The sequence below is a fragment of the Ochotona curzoniae genome, unplaced genomic scaffold, assembly GCF_017591425.1.
Source record: "Ochotona curzoniae isolate NIBS_2020 unplaced genomic scaffold, NIBS_Ocur_1.0 scaffold_274, whole genome shotgun sequence".
Lineage (NCBI taxonomy): Eukaryota > Metazoa > Chordata > Mammalia > Lagomorpha > Ochotonidae > Ochotona > Ochotona curzoniae.
Genome location: NW_024467101.1, coordinates 13,016,010 through 13,039,233, shown reverse-complemented (window position 1 = coordinate 13,039,233; position 23,224 = coordinate 13,016,010). Strand labels below are relative to the sequence as shown.

The window sequence follows — 23,224 nt, the reverse complement described above, 5'->3', positions numbered from 1 at the left end:
GTAGCAAATCGCCGCTTCAACCGAACTCCCTCCCTCTGCGCGCGCTCCGTCTTGTGCCCGGTGGTTGGGTCGGCGCCTGGGCATGGCCACGCCCTTTCCCTCACCTGGCAGCCAATGAGAGCACGGCTCTCGACTGGGTGGTGGGTAATTAATGAGGGCCGCGCGGTGATTGGCTGCCGGACCGCGGCTTGGGGGGCTGGGCGGCGGGGTAGGTTGTTCCCGAGGTGGGAGGCGGCACCCGCGGCTGGAGGAGGAGGCCGGAGCGCGACATGTCCCCGGCGGCTCAGGCAGAGCGGCTCGTGGCGCTGTTTTTCTGAGTCCCGGGGACGGCCCGGCGGTCGGCCGGCCGAGAGCAACAATAGCAACAAAAACCCATCGGCCGGGGGGCTGTCCCCTCCTCGCAGGGGTGGCCGCCATGCCGGGGGCCCGAGCGGTGGAGGGAGCCGTGGTGGCGCTGCTACGACTGCTGCTGCTGCTGGCGCTCCGCGGGCCGGGGCTCGGCGTGGGTCGCGCGGCGGGGGCCGGGCTGCCCGAGAGCGTCATCTGGGCGGTCAACGCGGGCGGCGAGGCGCATGTGGACGTGCACGGGATTCACTTCCGCAAGGACCCTCTGGAAGGCCGGGTGGGCCGAGGTGAGAGAGAGGAGTGAGCGCCCCTCGGCCGCTGCCGGGAGGCCTGCGGTGCTGGCCTCAGCCGCCGGAGGGCAGCTGGCCTCGAGCCCCGTCCTCAGCCCGGCAGCCACGTCCCTGGGGTTGAAGTTCCCTCTGCTTGCAGTTGCCCTCAGGGACTTGGGTCTCAGAGCCCAAGGCCTGGCCCTGGCTCCCATCGAGGCACAGAGTTGGCGAGAAGTTGTCTTTTGGACCAGCGCGCATCTTGCATGGGAGCAGCTCCTCGCCGTCCTCACCAACCCAAGCTAGGAGAGTAAAGGACGAGGGCGGGCTCGTGCCCCCTCGAGGCCACATGGCTTGCCTTGCAGGTCATCGCCGGTCCCCTTGCCTTCTTTGATCGAGAAGGTTGCTGGCAGGATCTTAACAGCCCCGAAATGAGGCCGTTCTCGTGGTTGCTGCTGCAGGAGCCCGGCTCGGTCCTTAGTCAGAATCGCGACACGTCTTCAAGGAGGGTGGGTTGGGAAAAGTTTGATGGAGCCAGGAGGACATGTGCTTAAAAGTGGAAGCTGCGGGATGGTTGTATGGGAGCCGAGTGGCATGGGAGGCTTGCGTGGCCCCGGGACCCATTGTAAAACGATGTGGATGCCAGAGAGGGTACAGCCTAGCGCAGGTGGCCTGGAAAAGAGATTCCAACTGCCAGGGGGTGGGGGAACCATTGGGCACCACAGTCTTTTTTGTTTTGTTTTGCTTTCAAAGCATGCATAAAAATTGGCAGGGCAGGTGGTTAAACTGCAGACTCCCAAGGGCCCCACTCCGGCTGTGTGAAACTTCCTTTTTTCCCCTCCCTCCAGGGACCCAGGTTTCTGTTCCGTGGGCCCCTTGATGAAGGTTGTCCCAGACCAGTTTTTCGAGGGGGAAGAAAAATCCTGTATTGTTTTTGTCTTTTAAGTAGAATAGGGAAACAGGTTTAAAAAGGAAGTTAATGTATTGGATGCCATATTCTGGGTTTTGAGCATGCAAGATGGGCAACAAGCTGCCCCAGTCAACATTTCTCTGAGATTCTCCCAGCTTGAGCCTGTGTCTTAGAGACTGCTACATTGAGGAGTTTACTGTTTCCCTACGTGTGAGGGTCTTGGGACCCCACCGCTGTCTTTTCAGAAATTCTCTATCTTGGAATTCATGTAACCCTGGCACATCGGTTGTGTGGTAACCTTGGGTTCAGCTGAGGCAGACTTCATGGCGAGAGGCCATCGCCAAGCTCACCCTGGACCCTTCCTCTTTCTTCATGCCTGTGGGCGGCCTTGAGGAAACGGCAGACGGTTTGTGGACTTTGCCTGTGGAGATAGCAGCGGGAGTGTTCAGATAGAGGTTGGTGTGCAGATGCTTCCCTTCCCGTGAGCCCGCAGCCTGACACTGGGAGAGCGGTCCGCTGTTCCGGGGGAAGAGAACTGAGACCACATGGGTGTAGTCTCCAGCCCCTGCCCTTCCTCCGCAAGCTGGTGTGGCAGTTGGGTGTTGGTCTATCCAGCTCTCTTCCCCACGTGGTTGGCTCATGGTTGCAATTCCTTGGGAGGAATTTTCTGTAGCAGGTAAAATTACAGGAGACCTGCCAAAACTGGTGTCCTGGAGGCTTCCTGTTTTTGGGACACTGGCCTTTAGGGTGTTGAATAAGGAGGCTGCCTGCTCCCTCCTGCACGTGCACAGCAGGACTAAGGCATGGGTGGGGCTCTGCTAGGACCTGCATGTTGCACTTGCCCAAGTTCCCGAAAGTATTTGAGCTGGCGCTGGGATTGGGTCTTAAGCCTGTCTAGCTCAGGAAGCAGCTTGCTGTAGATTAGGGGTGAGCCTCACCAAGGGCGATGTGGCTGTTCCCTCCGCTCACCATCTCTGGCCCTGTCGATGGCCCTGCTGTGGGGTTGAAGGTGGGCCAGGTGCCTTCTTTAGCTATGCACTGATTACAAGTGGAGAGATGTGACACGCCTGTGACATAGTTTCCAATGAGCCGAGGAAAGTTCATTTTATACTGAATGAATTCACCTGTTTGTTGCCGAGTTAGGCCAGATAAGGGTTTGGCCTGCTTTTGAACTTGCTGCTTCCCTGCAGTTCCTTTGTAGTTCAGCATTCCAGCTCCCAGTGCTCCGGCCCAGGGCACCTGCCGGCTTATGCTTTCAAAGACATTTCATAATAATGTCTGTTGGACTGGCTAGAGGAGAGCTGGTGTTCACAGCCTGAGATCGTCAGCCAGAGCCTTACCTCTGGGCACACTATACGGGTTCTTACTCGGTCATCCATGGTTTTTGACTCTGGATTAGCTGGCCTGAGGGCACAGAGGTTGGTGTGGCAGCTGGGGAAGACTCTGCTGCTTGCAGAAAGATGGTGTGGAAACCCGTGTAACCTTGAGGAACCTGCTTTGCCTCTCAGCCTTGTTTTCTTTCCTGGTAAAACTTGTGCTGTAGAAAAAACTGCTTGGGCAGAGTAGGCTGAAGTGTCATCGCCTGTTTCTTTCTTTGATGGAATTAAAAATAAGGCAGAACATGGCTCCAGATGGGGGAAAAGGTTGGCTTCCTCGACAGCCTATCAGATGAGTCATTTACATCGCCACCAAGGAAGACCCCCTTCTTGTGGACAGTCCGCCTTTCAGCTAGGGAGAGGATCTGCTCATGCGCAGATAACCAGCTTGAAAGGTAAGAAGGGAGTGGAGGAGGTTAGCGGCTGGCTGGCTGGCTGGCTGGCTGGCTTGTGACCCTCTCATCACTGGTTGACAGGCCTGGTCTGCAGGGGGCAGAAGTTCACAGGTGGAGAATGTAGGTCACTGTGGCCTTGGGTTCCTTGCCTCACTCAGTCTGTTGGGAAGAGTAATTTAGCAACTGACCTCATGTGAGATCAGTGATTCAGAGGGAACTAGCGATAGGGGCCTTGTGCTGGGCGATGGAATGTGGCAAATGGTGGACCTGCTGCTGCTCCTTTGGGCTTTTTGTGGGTCTGAGCTTCTCAGCCACATTTTCTAATCAGTTGTCTTCTTTTGTTCTTCCTTTCTTTTTAAAAGATGTGCTTATTTGTTAGAGAGGGAAAAACAGAGGGAAAGATATTATGTCTGGTGGTTTATTCTATAAATGGCCACAGTGACCCGAGCTGAGCCAGTCTGAAGCCAGGAGCTTCTTCCACATGGGTTCAGGGGCCCAAACACTTGAGTCGTTTTCCACTGCTTTACCAGGTACATAGGCAGAATAGGTTGGAAATGGAGCCGCTGGATCTTGAACCAGCATCCCTTTCATAAAAGGGTGCTTTGCTCATTATGCCACAAGGCTGAGTCCCTGAATCAATTTTTACTTGAAAGACTTATTAGTTTTTATTTGAAAGGGAGATTTGGAGAGAGAAGGAGAGGCACAGAGAAAGATCTTCCATAAGCTGGTTCACTTTCCAAATGGCACAACAACGGGCTGGGCTGTTCCAAAGCCAGGAGCTTGGATCTTCTTCCAGGTCTCATGTGGTTGCCTGCTGCATTCCTGGGCACATTAGCAGGGAACTGGGTCAGAAGTGGAACATCTGGGACTTGAACCAGCATCCATATGAGATGACAGCACTTCAAGTAGAAGTTTAATATACTTTGTGGTGGTACCTACCCTCTCTAATCAGTATTATTACTCACTTTTCCTTTTAGTCTGTTTCCTAAACACCCTAGGTTGTAGGCATTTATTTTGGTGTTTATTGTATGTATCTCTCTGGCTGTCATACCTGTTATTCTCTGTCAGGCATTGTATTAAGTTTTTTTTTTTTTTTAAGAATTATTTGTTTTGGAAGTTATAGACAAAGAGAAGTTGGTCTTTCATCTGCTGGGTCATTCCCTAGGAGGCTGCAACAGCCAGCATTGGATCAGGTCAAAGCGAGGGGCCCGCAGCTTTATCTAGGATTCCCACATGGATGGTAGGGGTCCAGAAACTTGAGCTGGCCTCTACTACTATCCCAGGCCGTTAGCAAGGGAGCTGGATCGAAAGCGGAGCAGCCAAGACACAATACCCTTGTGGGGTGTGTCACAAGTAGCAACTTCTCCCACTGTGCTGTAACACTAGCCCCAATTCTTTTTTGATTGGTTTATTTATTTAGAAGGGAAGAAAGGAAAAGGAGAGAGATTGAGATCTTCTGTCTGCTGATTCGTTTCCCAAATGGCTATAACAACTGGGGCTGGCCAAGGTTAAAGCTAGGGACCATGGAACTTCATCTGTGTCTCCCCTTCGGTTGTGGAGACCCCATGGATTTGAGACCATCTACTGCTGCATCCAGGCCCATAAACAGGGAACTGCACCAGAAGTGGACCGTCGGGAACGGCCACTTTGTACTCATGGGATCATGACAGGTGGTAGCTAACCTTGTGTACTATAATGCTGGCCCTTGGATTAAGCTTTATTTTTTGCTTTGTGTGTGTGTGTGTGTTTATTTGAAAGACAGAAAAGAAGAGAAATCTTCTAACTGTTGGTTCATCCCTAAATGCCTATAGCAGCTAAAGTGGACCAGGCAAAAGCCTGGAGTTCACTTGGGTCTTCTTAAAGAAGACCCTTCTATTGGAAAGGCAGATCCATAGAGTGGAGGAGAGACAGAGAGAAAGATCTTTCACCCACAGGTTCACTCCCCAAGTGGCCACAATGACTGGGGTTGAGCTGATCTGAAGCCGGGAGTCTGGAGCTTCTTCTGGGTCTCCCATGCAGGTGAAGGGTCCGGTCTCAAGGCTTTGGACCATCCTTGGCTGCTTTTCCAGGCCACAAGCAGGGAGCTGGAAAGAGTGGAGCAGCAAGGACACAAACCAGCACCCCATGGCATCCTGGCGTGTGCAAGGTGAGGATTTCGCCACAAGCCATTGCGCCGGCCCTTCACCTGGGTCTTGGCACATGGGTATAAGCACTTGGACCGTCTTCCATCGCTTCTCTGGGTAAATTAGCAGGGTCTTGATTTAGTAGTGGAAGAGCTTGGATTTGAACCAATGCCCATATGGGGTGTTAACGTTGCATCAGCTTAACCCACAAGACAATTTTGTGGCATAGATCATATCCTCATAGGTGAGAAAAGAAACTTCAAGAAAACCACCTCTTCAGCATCACTGACTAGGTGGCAGAGCCAGGATTCAAATCCAGGCCTGTCTTACCTAAAACATGGGATGAATCTTCCAGAGCACCTGGCTGCTCTGTTTTGAACTGAGAAGCAGTTCCTATGCTGTGCCAAACTCAGCAGTGTGCTGACTGTACAGTTCATTATATTTTAGCGGAATCGCTGTAATTGAGAAGGCATTAAAAGACTAAGGAGGGAAGAAAAGTTTTCGTTGCTGCATCTCCTGGGACTTGGGCAAGTTACACTCTACATGTGGCAGATATCTCAGGAAAGTCACTTTAAAGGAAAGATAAGGCTGAATGTTATGAGGTTAAGCTACCTATTGGGATGCTGGTATCCTGAGTGGGAGCGGTGGTTCAAGTCCTGGCTCTTCCTCTTCCCATTGAGCTTCCTGCTAGTGTGTCCTAGGAGGCAGCGGATGACAGCTCAAATTTTTATGTTCCTTCCACCTTTGTGGGAAACCAGGTGGAGTTCCAGGCTCCCAGCTTTGGCTTGATCCAGCACTGGCTATTATGGGCATTTTAGTGAATCAGAAGATAGAAGACATTTATTCACACTCTCACAGACACAGATTAACACACTCTGCCTTGCCTTCCAAGTAAGTGAAAAAATTAAGAATAGTGGACCCAGTACTATGGCTCAATGGCTAAGTCCTTGCCTTGCAAGAGCCAGAAATCCGTATGGGCACCAGCTTGTGTCCCAGCTACTCTAATTCCGATCAAGCTCCCTGCTTATGTCCTGGAAAAGCAGTGGAGGGTGGCCCAAGGCCTTGGGACCCTGTACCCAGAAGAAGCTTCTGACTCCTGGCTTCAGATCAGCTCAGCTCCAGTTGTTGTGGCCATTTGGGGAGTGAGTAGATGGAAGATCTTTCTATAAATCTCATTTGTCTTTCCAATAAAAATCAATCTTAAGAATAAGAATGTAAAAGAGAGGAATAAGTATTTAAAGATATATGGGCCCAACACGGTAGCATAGTGGCTAAAGTCCTCGCTTTGCACGCACCAGGATCCCATGTGGCCACTGGTTCTAATCCTGGTCACTCCGCTTCCCATCCAGCTCCCTGCTTGTGGCCTGGGAAAGCAGTGGAGAACGGGTCAAAGCCTTGGGACTCTGCACCCATGTGGGAGACCTGGACGAGGCTCCAGGCTCCTGGCTTCAGATTGGCTCAGCTCTGGCTGTTGTGGCTGCTTGGGGAGTGAATCAGTGGGCGGAGGATCTTTCTGTCTCTCCTTCTTGCTGTATATCTGCCTTTCCAATAAAAATAAATCTTTTAAAAAGATACATAGTTAAAGATTTATATGAATAATTCCAGATTACTGAGTGATTTTATACACATAGCTGGATTTCTTTAGCTGTGAAACTGAGATGGGCACAGATTGTTTCTACCAGTTTTTGTCTCTTTCCACTAGACAAAGTGAATATTTCCCATGCAGGCACAAACTTTTCTGTTTATCAGTAAATTAGAGCTAATCAATGCTCCACATTGGTCAGGATAATCTGGAAGAAGAAAATGTTACAGCTGACTCAGAATTAGCAGGTTTGAGTTTTGTTTTTTTTTTCCCTGTGAAAGAGGCTGGGGCCTGTTAAGAGTGCATTCTTTGTGGTACCACTTGCCTAGCCTTCTTTGATTTCTTGAGGAGGAAAGAAAAGAGTCTGGAGATAAAAGTGGCTGTGTTTCCTGTCCCATTGTCTCATCAGCTCATCTGATCTCACAGCTCATGTCACTTACAGGAACTGTTAGTGGCTTTGTTTATTGTTTGGAGGGCTTGACCTCAGCCACTAGGTCTTTGAGTTAATTTTTTACCTTGTCTTTTGGTGACCGAGAAGGAAGTTCTTACTGCAGCCAGTGCGGGCTGCTTTTGGGAATCCTCCAAAGGATGGAGGTGGCCCCTGTCTTCTGGGGTCCTCCTGTGAGACCAGAAGGCAGCACAGTCTGAACCCCATGGTGGAAGAGAAACCACTGTGTCACTGGAACCTTGGGAAGCCGCCTCATGTTCACAGTGGGGGAGGAGACATGGCCCTTTGTTTCTGGGGCTATACGGTGATGTCTTACATTTGGGGGAAGACCTCAGTTTAGCACGTTTTGTGAGACGGGAAGTAGGGTGGCTGACAGTTGATGTCCTGACCCGACTTAAGTAACTTTTTAACTTCAGGGTGAACCAGGAGACTCTCCCTGCCCCCTCATCCTTGGGCATCTTAAGCCAGAGGTGCTAGCAGGGCCCCAGCAAGTTGTGTGTTTTCCCTCTTGCCTTATGGAGGGAGTGAATGGCCTGGTTTTCCCTCTCCCAGTGAACCATCCCCTTAGGTGCTGGAGGTGGGCCAAGATCTTTTCTGTTGGATAAACTGAGAGTACCACGTAGGGTTTTGAGGGTCTTGGGAAGCAAGACATGTAGACTTGAAGGCAAGTATGGAACATCTGCGCCCTTCTTTTGATAAGCCTGTTTCTCTATCAGCCTTGGTGCTTTGCAGCTGAAAATTTTACAAAACCGGCTAATGTTGGTGTTCTTACTTGTACTAAAGGTAACAACAGATGTCTTTCCTATTGAGATATCCTGTTTGGTTTTGACTCAGCTTTTCTGAGTGAGGAAGAATAAAAGCAGTTCTTTAGCCTGACTCATCCTGTGTCAAGTTCCTGGCCCCCTCCCTGGAAGCTGTCCCTCTGGGGAGCCAGGGGTCTTTCTCACTTTCTGTAAACAGCAGGCTAGCCTATGTATGCTCATTATTCCACTGTAGAAAAGTCAGCGCAGTTGGTGGGGTATTTAGTGTTTATTATTTTTTGTGGTATTTTTGGGAGAAGTAATTGATTCCTACCTGCATATGAGCACAGTGTGGGGTCGGGTACAGATGGGGTGGGTCTCCTACCAAAAGTATTGCTAACATTGGCCTGGAATGCTCCCTGGCAGTTCTGGGTCTCTGCTGCTGTGTCTTGCTTCTGATATGTTTTCTCTTGATCTTTTGTCCCCAGCCTCAGACTATGGCATGAAACTGCCAATCCTGCGTTCCAACCCCGAGGACCAGATCCTCTATCAAACAGAACGGTACAATGAGGAGACGTTTGGCTACGAAGTGCCCATCAAGGAGGAGGGGGACTACGTGCTGGTGTTGAAGTTTGCCGAAGTCTACTTTGCACAGTCCCAGCAGAAGGTGAGGCCTGGTCCTGCCCCTGCTAGGACCAGTGGATGTGACTGCCCTTGGAGAGTCTTATGCTGCGGGACCAGAATGTGTGAGAGCTGTTCCTCCCGCCTGCTTCCAGGAGGGAGGAACAGTTGAACTCAGAGGAAAGCCAGATTCCCTGTGCCTGTTGAGAAATCCTGTTCTGTTGGCCATGAGGCTACATGGTCTCCTGGACTGGTGACAACGCGGTGCTGGCATCCTAGTCCTTGTCAGTCCACCACCCATCCTGTGAAAGCCTGCCTGGTTTTGTTGTAGCTTTATTCTTCTGTCTTTTCCTGAGAACTTCTTGTTTCACATGTAACTTTTTGTTTGTATCCTTTGATCTTCCGGGCAAATAGGAAACGTCTTTGGCAGGGAGGGATGTGGCTTTGATTTGGCCTAGGTCTGGGACCTCCAGCACCCCCGGAGGATCTCCAGCTCCAGGGTTTCCTAAATTGTTTTTGTTTTGTTTTTTGACTTGAAGCCCAGACCAGGTGCATGATGTTCAGCTGCCTAAGGGGTTGTGAAGCTGATGGTTTTGACTTTTTCTCTTGTTCTGATCCTGATAGGTGTTCGATGTGCGGTTGAATGGCCATGTTGTAGTGAAGGACCTGGATATCTTTGACCGTGTGGGACACAGCACAGCTCACGATGAAATCATCCCCATGAGCATCCGCAAGGGCAAGCTGAGTGTCCAGGGGGAGGTGTCTACCTTCACCGGGAAACTCTACATTGAGTTCGTCAAGGTAACTGCCCTGGGCTGGGCCTCCTAGCTGGGGAAGGGGTTGCTGGCTGAGTGTGGGACTGACCCCTGTCATCCATTTCCTAGGGTTACTACGACAATCCGAAAGTCTGTGCACTCTATATCCTGGCTGGGACAGTGGATGGTAGGTGATGCTTTTTACCTGCTTTTGGGACTCTGCTGAAGAGTGAGATTGAGAAAACCCTTGGGAGTTCATTTAACTCATTGCTAAAGGAAACTTGCATGTCTTGTGTTTGCATTGTTCAACGCCTACTTCCTAGGAGCAAAAGGCAAAAGGAGGAAAAGCATCCTTGTGGAGCTGGGCTGCAGGGGAACAGCCCTTGCTTATTGATGTCTCCTGGTCCTTCCTCAGCACCTGTCTTTCTCAGGTTTAGATCATCCTGGCTGCCACTTCCCGGGCTGTTTTGTAGAGAAAACTTGTGTGTTAGTGACTCTTCTCTGTCCTCCTTTTGAAATGTATGTGTGTGTGTTTGTTTTTTGGAAAGCCAGATATACAGAGCGAAGGAGAGACAGAGGAAGATCTTCCGGTTCACTCCCCAAGCGGCCGCAATGGCTGGAGCTGAGCCAATCCAGAGCCAGGAGCCAGGAACTTCTTCCATGTCTCGCACAGAGATGCAGGGTCCCAAGACTGCTTTCCCAGGCCACAGACAGGGAGCTTGGATGGGTAGCGGGGCAACCGGGATTAGAACCAGTGCTCATATTGGATCCCGGAGCATTCAAGGCAAGGACTTAACTGCTTAACATTGTGCTGGGCCCAATGTTTTTTTTTTTTTTAATAAACATATTTTTTAATTGTCTATTAAAAAGTATTATTTACTTGAAAAGGAGAATGGCAGAAGAAAAGAGGAGAGATAGCTTCTGTCCACTGATTGACTCCTCAAATGCCCACAACTAGGACAAAGCTGGGCACAGGGGATTCGGTCTGGGTCTTCTTTTTTAAAAAAGATTTATTTATTTTTACTGGAAAGGCGGATTTACAGAGAGAAGGAGAGACAGAAAAATCTTCCATCCGCCAGTTCACTCCCAAGTAGCCCCAACGACCGGAGCTGAGCTGGATCCAAAGCCAGAGCCAGGAGCTTCTTTTGGGTCTCCCAAGCGGATGCAGAGTCCCAAGGGTTTGGGCCGTCCTTGACTGCTTTCCCATGCCACTAGCAGGGATCTGGATTGGGAAGTGGAGCAGCCGGGACATAAACCAGCGATCATTTTGAGATCGTAGCACATGCAAGGCAAGGATTTTAGCCGCTAGGCTACTGTGCCAGACTGAAGTCTGGGTCTTCTGTGTGGGTGCCAGAAACCCAAGTACTAGAAGCCTCAGTCCCCCTTCCCCAGGGGACATTGCAGGAAGATAGATAGAACTGGGAACAGAGCTGAAACTTGAAGCTAGGCACTCTAATAGTGGATATGGTCATCTCAACCACTCGGTCAAATGCTTGCCCTTAGCTTATCTTGAGCATTCTGAAAATCCAATCCTCTTGTCTTGATGTCATCCCATCTGCTGGGGAGAGGAAAGATGGGTCACCACCAGGCGGGTCTCTAAGGAGGTGACAAGGATAGGGAAGAAACACATGTTGAGAACTTTACTGTGAGGTGAGGATCGGCTCTTGCCTTTGTGAGTTAAACAAAAATGTGGGCTTGAGGAAAAGGAATTTGGAAAGTCTGACAGTATCAGGGTGTTGTCACTGTCCAATCTGATCCTCCTGGGCTATGAAGGGGAATCAGGCTCTTCTCTGAGGATAGAACTTTGACTTACATCTGAAGACCTGTGTTGGCAGCACGCTGCTCTCCTGTAGGCCAGACATGCTCCTTCCTTGAAACCCTGGTTCAGGTCCTGTATGCCTCTGGTGTGACTCCTTTGGCATTCTAGGGGATCTCTGTAGCAAGTGCTAGGTCTTACGTAATAGGTGTTTTCTGTCTCTTGTTAGATGTACCAAAGCTGCAGCCTCATCCAGGACTAGAGAAGAAAGAAGAGGAAGAGGAAGAAGAAGAATATGATGAAGGGTCTAATCTCAAAAGACAGACCAATAAGAACCGAGTGCAGTCGGGCCCGCGCACACCCAACCCCTATGCCTCGGACAACAGCAGCCTCATGTTTCCCATCCTGGTGGCCTTCGGAGTCTTCATTCCAACCCTCTTCTGCCTCTGCCGATTGTGAGAATAAATTACCATCCTGAACAGGATGGAGGGGTGTGGGAAAGAAACCAAACACATTGGTTTTGGTTTCTGTATTCTTCAAATTGATTAACAAACAAACAAACAAACAAAAAAACCAAAAAAACACAGAAACAGTCAAGGAAATCAAAAGGGCGGGGGCTTGAGGAAAGCAGCCCTCACCCACCACCTCTTCTGGACCTGCTTCAGTTCTAGTACTCCCTGTGGCTGGCCTCGGCCAGCCCTCCTCTCCAGGGTCCTTAGGGGAAATGGGATCCTCGCTGTCCAGGATCCCCTTTTGGGCACCTCGTGGAAAGGGCTCTGAACTCATAGCAGGTTGTGGTTGCTCTGTTTAGTTAGCACTTAGCAGCAGGGAAGACCAGCCCTGGAAGTCGGGAATTCTGAAGTGAGAGCCAGATTGAGAAAATGTGTGTGGAAAGTTTAAATTTTTAAGGTTAAGATGAAAGAAGGGAAGTGTTTTTTTCTTTTTGTTGTTGTTGTTTCTTTTCTTTTCTTTTTTTTTTTTAAGAAGAAGGAAAAGCTGGTGCTTGCCTGGAAGCCTCTGGATGCTGCCAGCAGCTCCATGTTGAGTGTTTAAGCTTTGTTGCTGTGCTAGTTGCAGGACAATTGCTCTGTCTGGTCCTCAGGTGGCCTCTGATGTGGTACCACAACGGATCAATCACTTTGATTTCAGTGCCTGTTGGGGACTTGATTGCTTCTCAGTTTTCTTCTAAATCTGATGTATTTGAAATCTCTTCTTCCTCTTAACCATTCAAGTTATTGGCAAGAAGGAATGGAGACATGGGAACCTGGGGCTCTGCCTGCTCAGCTGTCTCATCCTTTGTCGCCTCAGCTTGCTGGTACCTCCCTTCTTGGCTCTCGGAGCTGGCAGCCAGGAGGCCCTGACCCAGCAGTTCTTTGCTGGCCCATTCTTAGGGTCTCCCTGCCAGGGGGCAGGGATACTTTTCAGCCTGCAGCAAAAGAACACTTGACCTTAAAAGTCTCTTCTGATCTCTGGATTAGGAAGGGCTTAGTTAGCACCGTTTAAGAGCAACCTCAGAGACTTGAGCCCTACTCAGTGCCTGAGCACTGTTGAGAATGTCTCATATCCGATGTTCGTTTTCCTCCATGTCATTCATTCTGTGTCACTCTTCAGCCAGCCTTGGTTGATGGCCAGACTGCCCCAGGGAACTAGACTGATCAGCTAAATCAGCCCAGTGACCTCTCAAACAGAGCTGTGTGGCTTTTGGCTGCTCTCTTCCCTCTCCAGGTAGCAATCAGGTTCTTGGTGTGATGGGCTCTGAGTCAGCTGTGGCCCCAGCAGCTCTGAAGCTGTTCTTAGCAACCAAGTGTCTGTCTTGAACTCCCTGGAGACTTTGCTGCAGGAGGTGAAGCTTCCCCGTGCCTTCTGTCTAACCACCTGACCACCGTCATCTGTCTCGCAGTGAGGGTCACGGTGAGGGAGGGCCCAGCCAAGCTAAAGGGAATTCTGGGGCTGGGAGGCAGCGGGAGGAGCTTCAGCCCAGGCTGGGCCACGGTACACTTTCTCAGGCCAGGCCCATCCTTCTTGAATGTGCTTAATTTTGAGTTTGCCTTATAAGATATGTTTTTGAAGAGTCCTGTATATTAGAGCTGTCCTTTATCTGACAAAGTAAGTAGCTCTGGGCTGTTGGCGATGACTCCAGGCCAGCATTCAGTCACTTGAGGTCAAGGCCCTTATTTTCGCTGTGATTTGGGCGTTGGTCCTAGGGTAGTCAGGCAGCTGGGTGGCTATAGAATACTTCTGGAGTGCTTCTTGATGTTCTTCTGCTCCTAAGGGATGAGCTGCTGTAGCTTAGGTCCTGGGGGCAGCCTTGCTGGGGCCACAGACCTCTGTCTGATTCGGCTTCCAAGGGTGAATTTGGTTCCTGCTCCATCAGAACTTCTCAGAGCAATGGGCCACTGCCAGTGGATCAGACAAGATGCGCCAGGAGGCTGCTGCCTCCTTTGGCCTTGTTTGTTAGTTTGCCTGTGTCTCTGAGGAAGTAGGGGGTCCTGCCTCCTCACCTCGGCCCATCCCTGTGATGACTCAGAGTCCCAGAAGGAAACCCTGGCTCCTGGGCCCATTTCCTAACGGTACTGTAAGCCAAGCAGCTCTGCTTCTGCCTCTGTTTCCAAGCCTACCCCTCCCCACTGAGCTCAGGGCTGGGGATGGGTACTTTCCTCTTTGGTTGTGACCAAAAGGAAGGAACATCTTTCTGAGGCTAACAAAAACTAAAGGGGGATATAAGGAAACAGGAAGAAGTGTGGTGGGGGGTGGGGTAGATTCCCCTGGAGCCAAGCCCACCCGGCCAGCAAGAGCGAGGGCTTCCTATGGCTGGCAACGGTTGGCTCCAATGCTTAACTTGAAAGCTTTTTTTTTTTTCTTTCCCTCTTTGAGTGGGGGGCTGTCCTCCCAGAAGATATATAAGGTACATGAAGTTTAGGTTAAAGGGTGGGGATGGGGCACTCTTTTTCTGTATAGTGTGTGTGAAGAATTATTCTGTTGTTCATCTTTTGCTTTTTGCACTGTTTGTCCCTCTGTGTGTGTTTTGAGCTTGTGTTAGGACTGAGACACTGCTGCCCTGCAGGGAGCGCATCTGGGCTGCGCTGGGCTGGGCTACGCTGCGCTGCTCTGCGTTGCTCTGCGTTGCTCTGTGTTGCTGAGTGACGCCAGCCTAAGACGGTGGGGAGGAGAGGCCTGGCTCCTGGGCTCTGCAGACTCGGTCTCAGCCGCCTGATGACTGCGGGGGGGGGGGGTGTCTTCTTTGGCTAGAAGCCTCGCTCAGGTCAGTTTGAGGGAGCTGTGTGCCGAGGCATCTCTTGGAGACAGGCTGAAAGAGATAGTAGCCCAGCCCTGGCTTGGGGTGAGCCAGCTGCTTTTTTTTAAGAACTCACACTCTTGCTGACTAAAACATTGTGCGAAGATAGTATCTGCGGGATCCTTATCCCTTAAACCAAATCCATGTTTTTGAAGAGTGTCTGCTGAGACACTCTTCTGCTGGCGAGAAGCCGAGAAGCCGGGCCCAGCCTGAGTAGTGGAGATCTGAATGGTGGTCATCTTCAGGTGTTAGCAGCGGTGGTGGACTCCTGGCAGAGCTCACCTCGACCACAGGCCACCAGTCTGTGAGAACGCCAGTGTGTTCCCTTGCACCCCTGCCTAAGAGATACTGGGGGTCATGTGGAGCTCACACAGGCTGTGACGAGGGAGGCTGAAGGCTGAATTAGGTTTACCTCTCCCCTTCTGTGCCTGGAAATTGCCTGGTCCAGCTTAGAACTGTGGTTTAACTTTTTTTTTTTTATCTTTTGGAGAAGCTTCTGTTTTAAGGAATTTCTCTTCCTTCGTCTCCTGCCTGTAGCCTCTCCTGGGAAGGCCTGGCTGTGGCTTCTAGAATCTCATCTGAGAACTTCAGGAACAGCAGCAGTATTTTCCTTTCCTAGCACTTACATCCTTTCCCTAGAAATCAGCTTGGAAGCCCAGGGAAAGGATCATCAGGTTCTCTCCCCTCCCTGGGGGTTGGGGAAGGTCCCACCCCGGTCAGCACAGTGCCTTTTCCTCTCCTGCTCTGAGCCAGGGTGGGCGTTCCCTCTAGATTCAGGTCTGGGCAGGGGTGCGGCTGCCTCCCCTCCCTCCTGCTCCCCTCTGCCAGCCTCCTCTGATGTAATTCAAGTGTCTTCTTGCCTTGAGGAGCCTTTAATGGCATGAAGTGTCAGTGTGGAATATTGTCCTCCATGCCTCTCCAAAGTACCTGGAAGAGCTTTCCCAGTGAGAGACCGACCGATGCTCCTGCTTTTAAAAATGGCACTTTGGCAGGGGTAGGGGTGAGGAGTGTCTTAGAGCCACTGCTGCTGTGGCCCCTGAGGATGGAGACTGGGGCAGGGCGGAGGGATACAAGGCATTGAAGCAGAACCAGAGGCATCCAGGATCTGTTCAGAAATATCAGAAGAAATCTGGCTCTTCTGTGAAAAGATATAATTAGGGATCAAAGAGCCCTAGGAAAATTGCAAAGAAGCCTCACTTTAGCACTTCAGAGCCAACCAAGCAGCTTTCCCTTTCAGCATGAGCCAGGCCTATCCCTGCATTCGGACCTCCCCTTGGGTAAGAAGGCTGGCTGTCCTCCTGTTGGAGCAGAGATGATGGGTACCAGGGGTTCAGCTGCCTGGAGAGGCTGAGCATCCTTGCACAGGTGTGGCTACAGTCCGTCTGGCCTGTCCTTCCCCAGATGCCTTTGTGCAGCTTTCCCTGGGTGGCTGAGTCCTTTTGACAAGAGCAGATTCCCTGGATTTTCCTTCTCTGGGTTGACGGGAAAAGAGCAGGATGGATCTCTTGGGGTGAGTTTCTCCCAGGAATATAAAAACAAGGAGCCAGGATTGTTCTGGCAGCCAGGGAAATGGTGCCTGTTCGAGTTGGCAAAGAGGGCCTTGGCACCTTGGATCCAGGCAGTCTTGTGAGAAGGGGCACCTGGCACGGGGAAAGGCAGAACTCCGTTCCCACCTCTATTTTGAGCTTCAGCGCTTTATTTCAGTATGAGGAAAAACAACAACAAGCTGAAGTGTGCTTTCCGTCCTTTCAAAGGAGAGCCGAGCTGGCAGGGAGGAACCATGGCAAGACCAGGAAAGAGACAGGAGACTCCTCTTTCTTGGTGTGTCCTGATCCAGGGAATGACAAGCAGTTTGACCCTGGATTAGCTTCCTCCTTGAATTTAAGGGATATTACCTTTCCCATCCATGGAATTCTTCGAGACCAGGACCAGCTGCCTCTTCTGAGCTCAGGATAGCCTTTTTGACCATTTTTGGCCTCACCTGGTTTGTTGGAAAACCAAACCCCAGACCTCCAGATTGGGCCTGGCTTCTCTCTTTTCTATCAAGTATTGGGAAAAAAATATGTCAAGTTCTTAGTAGCCCTTGTAGCTCCTTCTCTAGTTTCCTATCCTCTCTGTGCAGAGGCCAAACCAACCCTCTGTTGCCACAGCATGCATTTACAGCGGCGCAGTGAGACGTACTAGAGAGGCTTTGAACCTGGCTGGCCAGGGAAGAAGTAGGGGTGGATAAAGCCGTCATTTCTTCTGGGCTGTTTCCGTCTGTCCCTACCCCTTCCATGCCCCACAACATTCCCACCAAAAAAGTAAAAAAAAAAAAAAAAATCAAGATATTTTTCACTGTCCATTGCTTTGTGTTTTAATAAACAATTTGCAGTGACACTCTGTTGGGGGTTGAGTTTTAACTTTTTATTGCAGATTTCTGTGATGGGACTGGAAAAGAGGAACCCCACAAGGAGTTCTTGTGTCAAGGCTACTGTCCATGTAGCTGTGTTGCTCTTCTTTCCTACAAGATATTTTGTCAGGAAAATAATGCATAGTGAATCCTCAACTGGCCATTTCATCCAGGAGTGCAAATCTAAGGGGAAAACCACAATCACTTTGTTTTTACTTTTATGGAACACCAGGACCCAAACTAACCCACTCAGAGCACATCAGGCCTGCCATTGTGTCTCACAAAATATCCTGGGGACAAGCCAAGCCATAGAATCTCCATTTCTGGTTCACTCTCACTGGTGAGTATACATTGGGTAGGGCAGAATTCATTGAGTTTTTAGTGTAATTTATTAGTCACATCTTAGAGCTGAGGATCATGAAACCAGAAAGTACAGTAATTAACCCATGGCCACTCAGTGAAAGCCAGGAATCAAACCCATGCTCTTTCTAAGACTGTGAGATAATAATTACAGTTCATCCTTGACTGAGCCCTTGAAATGAGCCTGGCACAGAGCCAAGCCCTTTAGAGATATCATCTCTGCTTAATCTACCAGCGAGTCAGTCTTCCCCTTTAAGCAGTGACTTGACTTGTCAAAGGCCACATAGCAAAAGGCAGAGAGAGGATTTTCCTTTTTAGTATTTTCACTTTGAAAAGCAGAGAGAGACAGGAACAGAGATCTCTTGTTGATTTACACCCCAGACACCTGCAACAGCCAGAACTGGGCCAAGCCCAAGTCAGGGACCCCAGAACTCAGTTCTTTGAGGTGGACAGCGGGATCGCAAGTGTTGGGCTTCCTCCGCCTCCCAGGATATGTGTATACGTTACTAGGGAGCCTGGGACTAGAGTTTGGCTCTCTGATACAGGGTGTGGGCTTTTAACCTGCCTGGTAATATGCTCACCTCCAAGCTGGGATTTTTTTTTTTAAGATTTATTTTATTTGAAAGTCATATACAGAGAGGAGGAAAGACAGAGAGGAAGAGCTTCCATCCGTTGATTCACTCCCCAGGCGGCCACAATGGCCGGAGCTGCGCTAATCCAAAGCCAGGAGCCTGGAGCCTCTTCCGGATCCTCTCACAGGCGCAGGCTCACAAGGCTTTGGTCCGTTCTTAGCTGCTTTCCCAGGCCACAAGCAGGGAGCTGGATGGGAAGCAGAGCCGCTGGGACATGAACTGGCGCCCATATGGGATCCTGGTGTGTACAAGGCAAGGACCTTAGCCATTGGGCTACTGTGCTGAGCCCCAAACTTGGATTTTAAACTCTCATTCTTCTATTCCAGGGGTGGAAAATGACTTGCCAGATGTGTAAAACCCCTACAGTCTTTGGTCTAGCTCTGTCAAGGCGACTGAAGATAGAACTGTGATTTAGTAAATCTGTTGTAGACTAAATTTTTAAGTTGATAATTTTGTAGGGTCTGCTTCTGAAGTCAGATACTCAGATGACCTTCAGCAGAAACAAGGTGTCATGTGCCATGACAACAGAGCCTACTATCTAAGTAAGAATGAAGGTGGCTGATTTTCTGCGGGAGGAGAGAGGGAGGCTGGCCTACCTTCCAGGGTTACTCCTGGAGAACAGAGGGCTGTTCTGGGCTCCAAGAACAAGGCTGGTGTTGATGGAATCTGTCTTGAGGGCCCAGACCAGACTAGCCAGCAGGCCCACAGAGCCTCTTTCTTAGGTTGAGCCCACCCGTAACTGGAGTTGTTGGTTTACTTTTTTTTTTTGCTAATTCAGACTAAGCTGTTACTATTTCTAGTATCTGCATAGAAGCTGCCAAATGGGGAAGAGACCTGAAGAAGCCCTGCTGCTCCAGGGAGTTGCAGGAGGGAAACTGTGCGACCCAAGAGCTTGGGCCGAGTCCCGGGGTTGGGTTGGACCAGTCTGTGGGTCCAGATCTTAATCTTGCTAAGGAAATCAGGCTCCCGAGTGGCTGGAGCCGGTGTGTCAGACCTTTCTCCAAACTTAGTAGCCCTCCCATCCCCCAAAGAGGAAAAGAGATGAGATTTTTCCAACACATACTGGAAATCTTGTTGCCCTTAGCCATGGCAAGGGGTCACAGCAGAAGAGGGTGCGGTGGCGCAGGGCCCAGAGCAAGCCTGGCCTCAAGTTGTTTTCTGTTCCTCACCAGTCAGGTTGTTAGTAAGGCAAGCCTCACGGGCTTTCTCCCTCAGGCCTTGTCCCACTCCCCTGGGCCCCTTCATTGCTTTGCCCTGGAGGCCAGTGCTCAAGGCCTGGTCCCTAGCCCCTCTCAGTCTTGTCAGTCACAGCATGCCTGCCATGATGCTCGGGACAAGTCAGGACATTGCCATTGAGACCCCTTGAGGGCCACTGCTGAAAGGGCTCCTCTGGGTGAGTAATGATCTATCCACAGTCATGGCTAGTCAGTGCAGAGCAAGGACTGGAACCTGTCTTATCCCAAAGCCTGTGTCTGTTTTTTTTTTTTTTAAGATTTGTTTTATTTGAAAGGCAGAGTTACATCCATTGGTTCGCTTCCCAAATGGCCACAGTGGCTGGAGCTGGGCAGGTCCAGAGGTAGGAAACTCTTCTAGGTTGCCCATATGCGTACAGGGGCTTCTGCTGTTTTCCCAGGCACATTAGCAGGGAGCTGGATCTGAAGTAGAGCAACCAGGAGTCAAATTAGTGCCCATATTGGATGCTGGCACCACAGGCCAAGGCTTATCCTACATTGCCACAGCACCTGCCCCTTCATACACTTAGTTGACTCAGTATGTCTTGGAGAGCTTCTATATACTGATAGGTCAGTAGCTGGATATTTTCCTTCATCTCAAAGGCTGTGCAGTATTTTATGGTTAGGTTATAGTATAGTTGACCAGCTCCCTTTTGGTGAGTGTTAAAGAATAGTATTCATTGGGCCCAGTGGCGTGGCCTAGCGGCTAAAGTCCTCTCCTTGAACGCCCTGGGATCCCATATGGGCACTGGTTCTAATCCCGGCAGCTCCACTTCCCATCCAGCTCCCTGCTTGTGGCCTGGGAAACAGTGGAGGACGGCCCAAAGCCTTGGGACCCTGTACCCGTGTGGGATACCCAGAAGAAGTTCCTGGATCCTGGCTTTGGATCGGCACAGCACCGGCCGTTGCACTCACTTGGGGAGTGAATCATCGGACAGAGTATCTTCCTCTCTGTCTCTCCTCCTCTCTGTATATTTGATTTTCCAATAAATAAGTAAATCTTAAAAAAAAATAGTTTTCATTTCTTGTTGCCAATTGAAACTGATGCATTAAACATGCCCATATGTACCCGTTTGTGCAAATATATATTAAAGTGTTTTCTTTAGAATGCCTGTAAGGAATTACTGAGTCATACAATACATGCATTAAAAACTTGAAAGTGCTGCCATCCATAAGGTTATGTGGATTTTTACTCACCAGTCTGTGCTCTAGGACTTTGGAATGTACTACAGATTTTTTTTTCCCCAAACTGGAAGGGCATAAATAGTAAATTAGTGCTTTAAAAAAAAAAAAAAAAACAGCCTCAGCCACAGAGTGAAATGACTTGGGCAAGAGTCCCCCAGTCCCAGGCCATGAGGCCTACCTCGCATCACAGCCAGGCCTTGCTGAGTCTAGGCATGCTGCCTTTAGGGCGGCAGCAGAAGTAGGGCTGCGATTCTCAACTGGGGAGAAAAAAGCCCTGTGATGTCTCCCTTGCTTTGCACCAACCGCAGGCCCCACCTGCCTGCCCCACAGAAGGCAGACTGTCCTGGAAAAGTCAGTGTCTTTTATAGAAAAGAAAGCAAATAGCCGGAGCTGGGCTTTAGGGGAGGCCAGCCTTTGTGCCCTAGGCTTCGCATGTTCAACCCAGTTAAGTCCCCAGATGCTGTTGAATACACTAACACTGTGCTTTCCTCACACTGTTGGCATATCCAACTTTTACATATGTTTAAAGTGCCTTTTAATAGGTTAGGGGTCTACAGAAAGGTTATGGAAAAAAATGCATAAGATCAAAAAATTATGCATGGACACCCCCCCCTTTTGGCACCAAAATAAATTGAGCCAGGCAGTTCCTATCTGCTGTGCTTGCTTCACAAATGCCCACAGCTGCTTGGAATGGGCCTGGCTGAAGTCCAGAGTGGAGAATTCAGTGGAGGTCTTCTTGGCTGTCAGGGAGCTGTCTTGCAGGGTGTGCCATTAGCAGGAAGATGGTGACAGAATTGGAGCAGGTACTCTGAAATGGGATGTAGGTGTCCCAACCTGTGGCCCCACCACTAGGTGACTTGCCCACCCACAGCTTACCTTTTAGTTCTATTTTTCCACAAACTAAAAACTCTCATGCCTTAGGAGGATTTCGTAAGGGACATTACATTGAAAGTTATAGCCCTAATTTTTCCTACCCCTCTAAAAAATGAAATTATACACCCTAATTTCTGTATGTTCCATGTTTCTTTTTTAAGAGTTACTCATTTGAAAAGCAGAGTGGCAGACAAAGATCTTTCACCTGCTGGTTCATTCCCTAAAATGGTCATGACATTTTTTGGGCCAGACCAAAGCCAGGAGCAGGGCCCAAGTACTTGGCCATCTTCCAGGGGGCCCTGAAGTAATCACCATTGTGCCCACGTGTGCATTTTTAAAATATTTGTTTTTATTGCAAAGTCAGATATAGAGAGGAAGATCTTCTGTCTAATGGTTCACTCCCCAAGTAACTGCAGCGGCTGGTGCTGTGCTGATCCAAAGCCGAGAGCCAGGAACCTCCTCCTCCCACGTGGGTGCAGGGTCCTAAGACTGGGCCATCCTTGACTGCTTTCCCAGGCCACAGGCAGGGAGCTGGATGGGAAGCAGGGCTGCTGGAACCAGAACTGGTGACCATATGGGATTCTGGTGCGTGCAGGCAAGGACTTTAACCACTACGCTATCATGCTGGGCCCCCACGTGTGCATGTTTAAGTGAGGGCCTTAACACACATGTCATCCTCCTTAGAAAGACAAGGGCCTGGGCCAGGTAGCTCTGATCCTGAGCTTTGGGAACAAAGATGCAGCTGTGTGCTGGCTGGACCACCCTCATGGTGGTTTACAATCCACTAGCAGATGATGAGAAGTTCTGGAAATTACTCAGTAGCCATTCAATGCTGAGGACATTTCAGCTCTCCCAGGTAAAATTTCTTAAATGCAGACAGCAGGTAGGAGGAATTGGGTCACAGGTGTACCCACTCAGTTGGGCATCTGTGACAGGGGCTGAGGTTCAGACTTTTGTCTAGGAACCAGGCAAGAACTGTGGGTTCCCCCTAAGCCCCTCACATCTCGTGAGAGGAACTCACAATGCCTGGCCTAAAGTCGGGTCGTGAGGCTGACCGTCAAGGAAGGGAGGGGTAGAATTATACCCTGGCCTCCTGTAGCTGACAGGTCAGGTGCCCTCAGACCTGGCCGATGGCATGCATCGGTCAAGTCCAGGCTTCCAACGGAGAAGAGGGTAGCCTAGTCCCAATTCCCTAGACAAGGAACCACTTAGGGCCTAAGAAGGCGGCCTTGGCTCTGCCACCTGCTTGACTACAGCATCCCCTATGAGAACACTGCTTTGAGTCACAGTTGCTCCAACTTCCTGTTAACATGCTGGGGGAGGCAGCCAGCCGATCTGTCACACCCCTACAGTGATCTGCGGAAAAACTGAAAAACTAGTTTTTCTCTGACGTAGCCGTCTGACTTGTCTCAAGGAAATATCACATAACGAGTCGGGTCCTTGATGGGAAGTACATTAAACCCCTGATTCTCGCTCAGATTCTGTCTAACTCAGCTTTCTCGCTCCCTCACACTACGGAGCTGCTACTGCAGGTCAGGCATGAGCTGCACTACCCAGAATGCAGCGGTGCGTAAGGGAGGCCCACTCTCTGTCACTTAGAACACAGCAGGCTTCGGGACAAGAAAGTAATGATTAAGCTTGTTTTGAAGGGCCTTGGCATAGCAAGCTGCTTTTTAAGGGACATTCTAGCCTGGAGATAGGAATAAACATTTTTTTTTTTAAATGCCCTGTCCGGAGTTCGCATGACGCTTGACCATGACACATTTTGAAGCACCGCTAGAGTGACCCTGGGGATCTCCCCGTGCCCCCACCTCCCCAGCCGGTCCTGGGGTCCCGCCACCTGCCAGGACCCCAGCGGGAGGAGGCCGCTCCCGCCCCGCCCAGGTGCCGCCCGGCTCCGCCCCCGCTCTCCATAGTTACGGCGCTGTGGAGGCGGCG

At 50.2% G+C, this 23,224-nt stretch overlaps 1 protein-coding gene across 1 annotated transcript; it reads left to right on the top strand.

Moving 5' to 3' along the window:
- The first annotated feature begins 239 nt into the window (after window positions 1-239).
- MLEC (malectin) lies at window positions 240-16,991 on the top strand. The gene is made up of 5 exons (XM_041003481.1): window positions 240-632; window positions 8,674-8,852; window positions 9,431-9,607; window positions 9,691-9,748; window positions 11,547-16,991. The coding sequence occupies exons 1-5, from the start codon at window positions 416-418 to the stop codon at window positions 11,774-11,776; spliced, it is 861 nt and encodes a 286-aa protein (XP_040859415.1). The 5' UTR covers window positions 240-415; the 3' UTR covers window positions 11,777-16,991.
- The last annotated feature ends 6,233 nt before the right edge of the window (window positions 16,992-23,224 follow it).

What these genes read in the sequence shown, in the direction of transcription:
- MLEC (XM_041003481.1), top strand. Translation starts at nt 416, where the DNA reads ATGCCGGGGGCCCGAGCGGTGGAGGGAGCCGTGGTGGCGCTGCTACGA. An exon ending in TCTACATTGAGTTCGTCAAG is followed by an intron (nt 9,608 to 9,690) that starts GTAACTGCCCTG and finishes TCCATTTCCTAG; the next exon opens with GGTTACTACGACAATCCGAA. An exon ending in CCTGGCTGGGACAGTGGATG is followed by an intron (nt 9,749 to 11,546) that starts GTAGGTGATGCT and finishes GTCTCTTGTTAG; the next exon opens with ATGTACCAAAGCTGCAGCCT.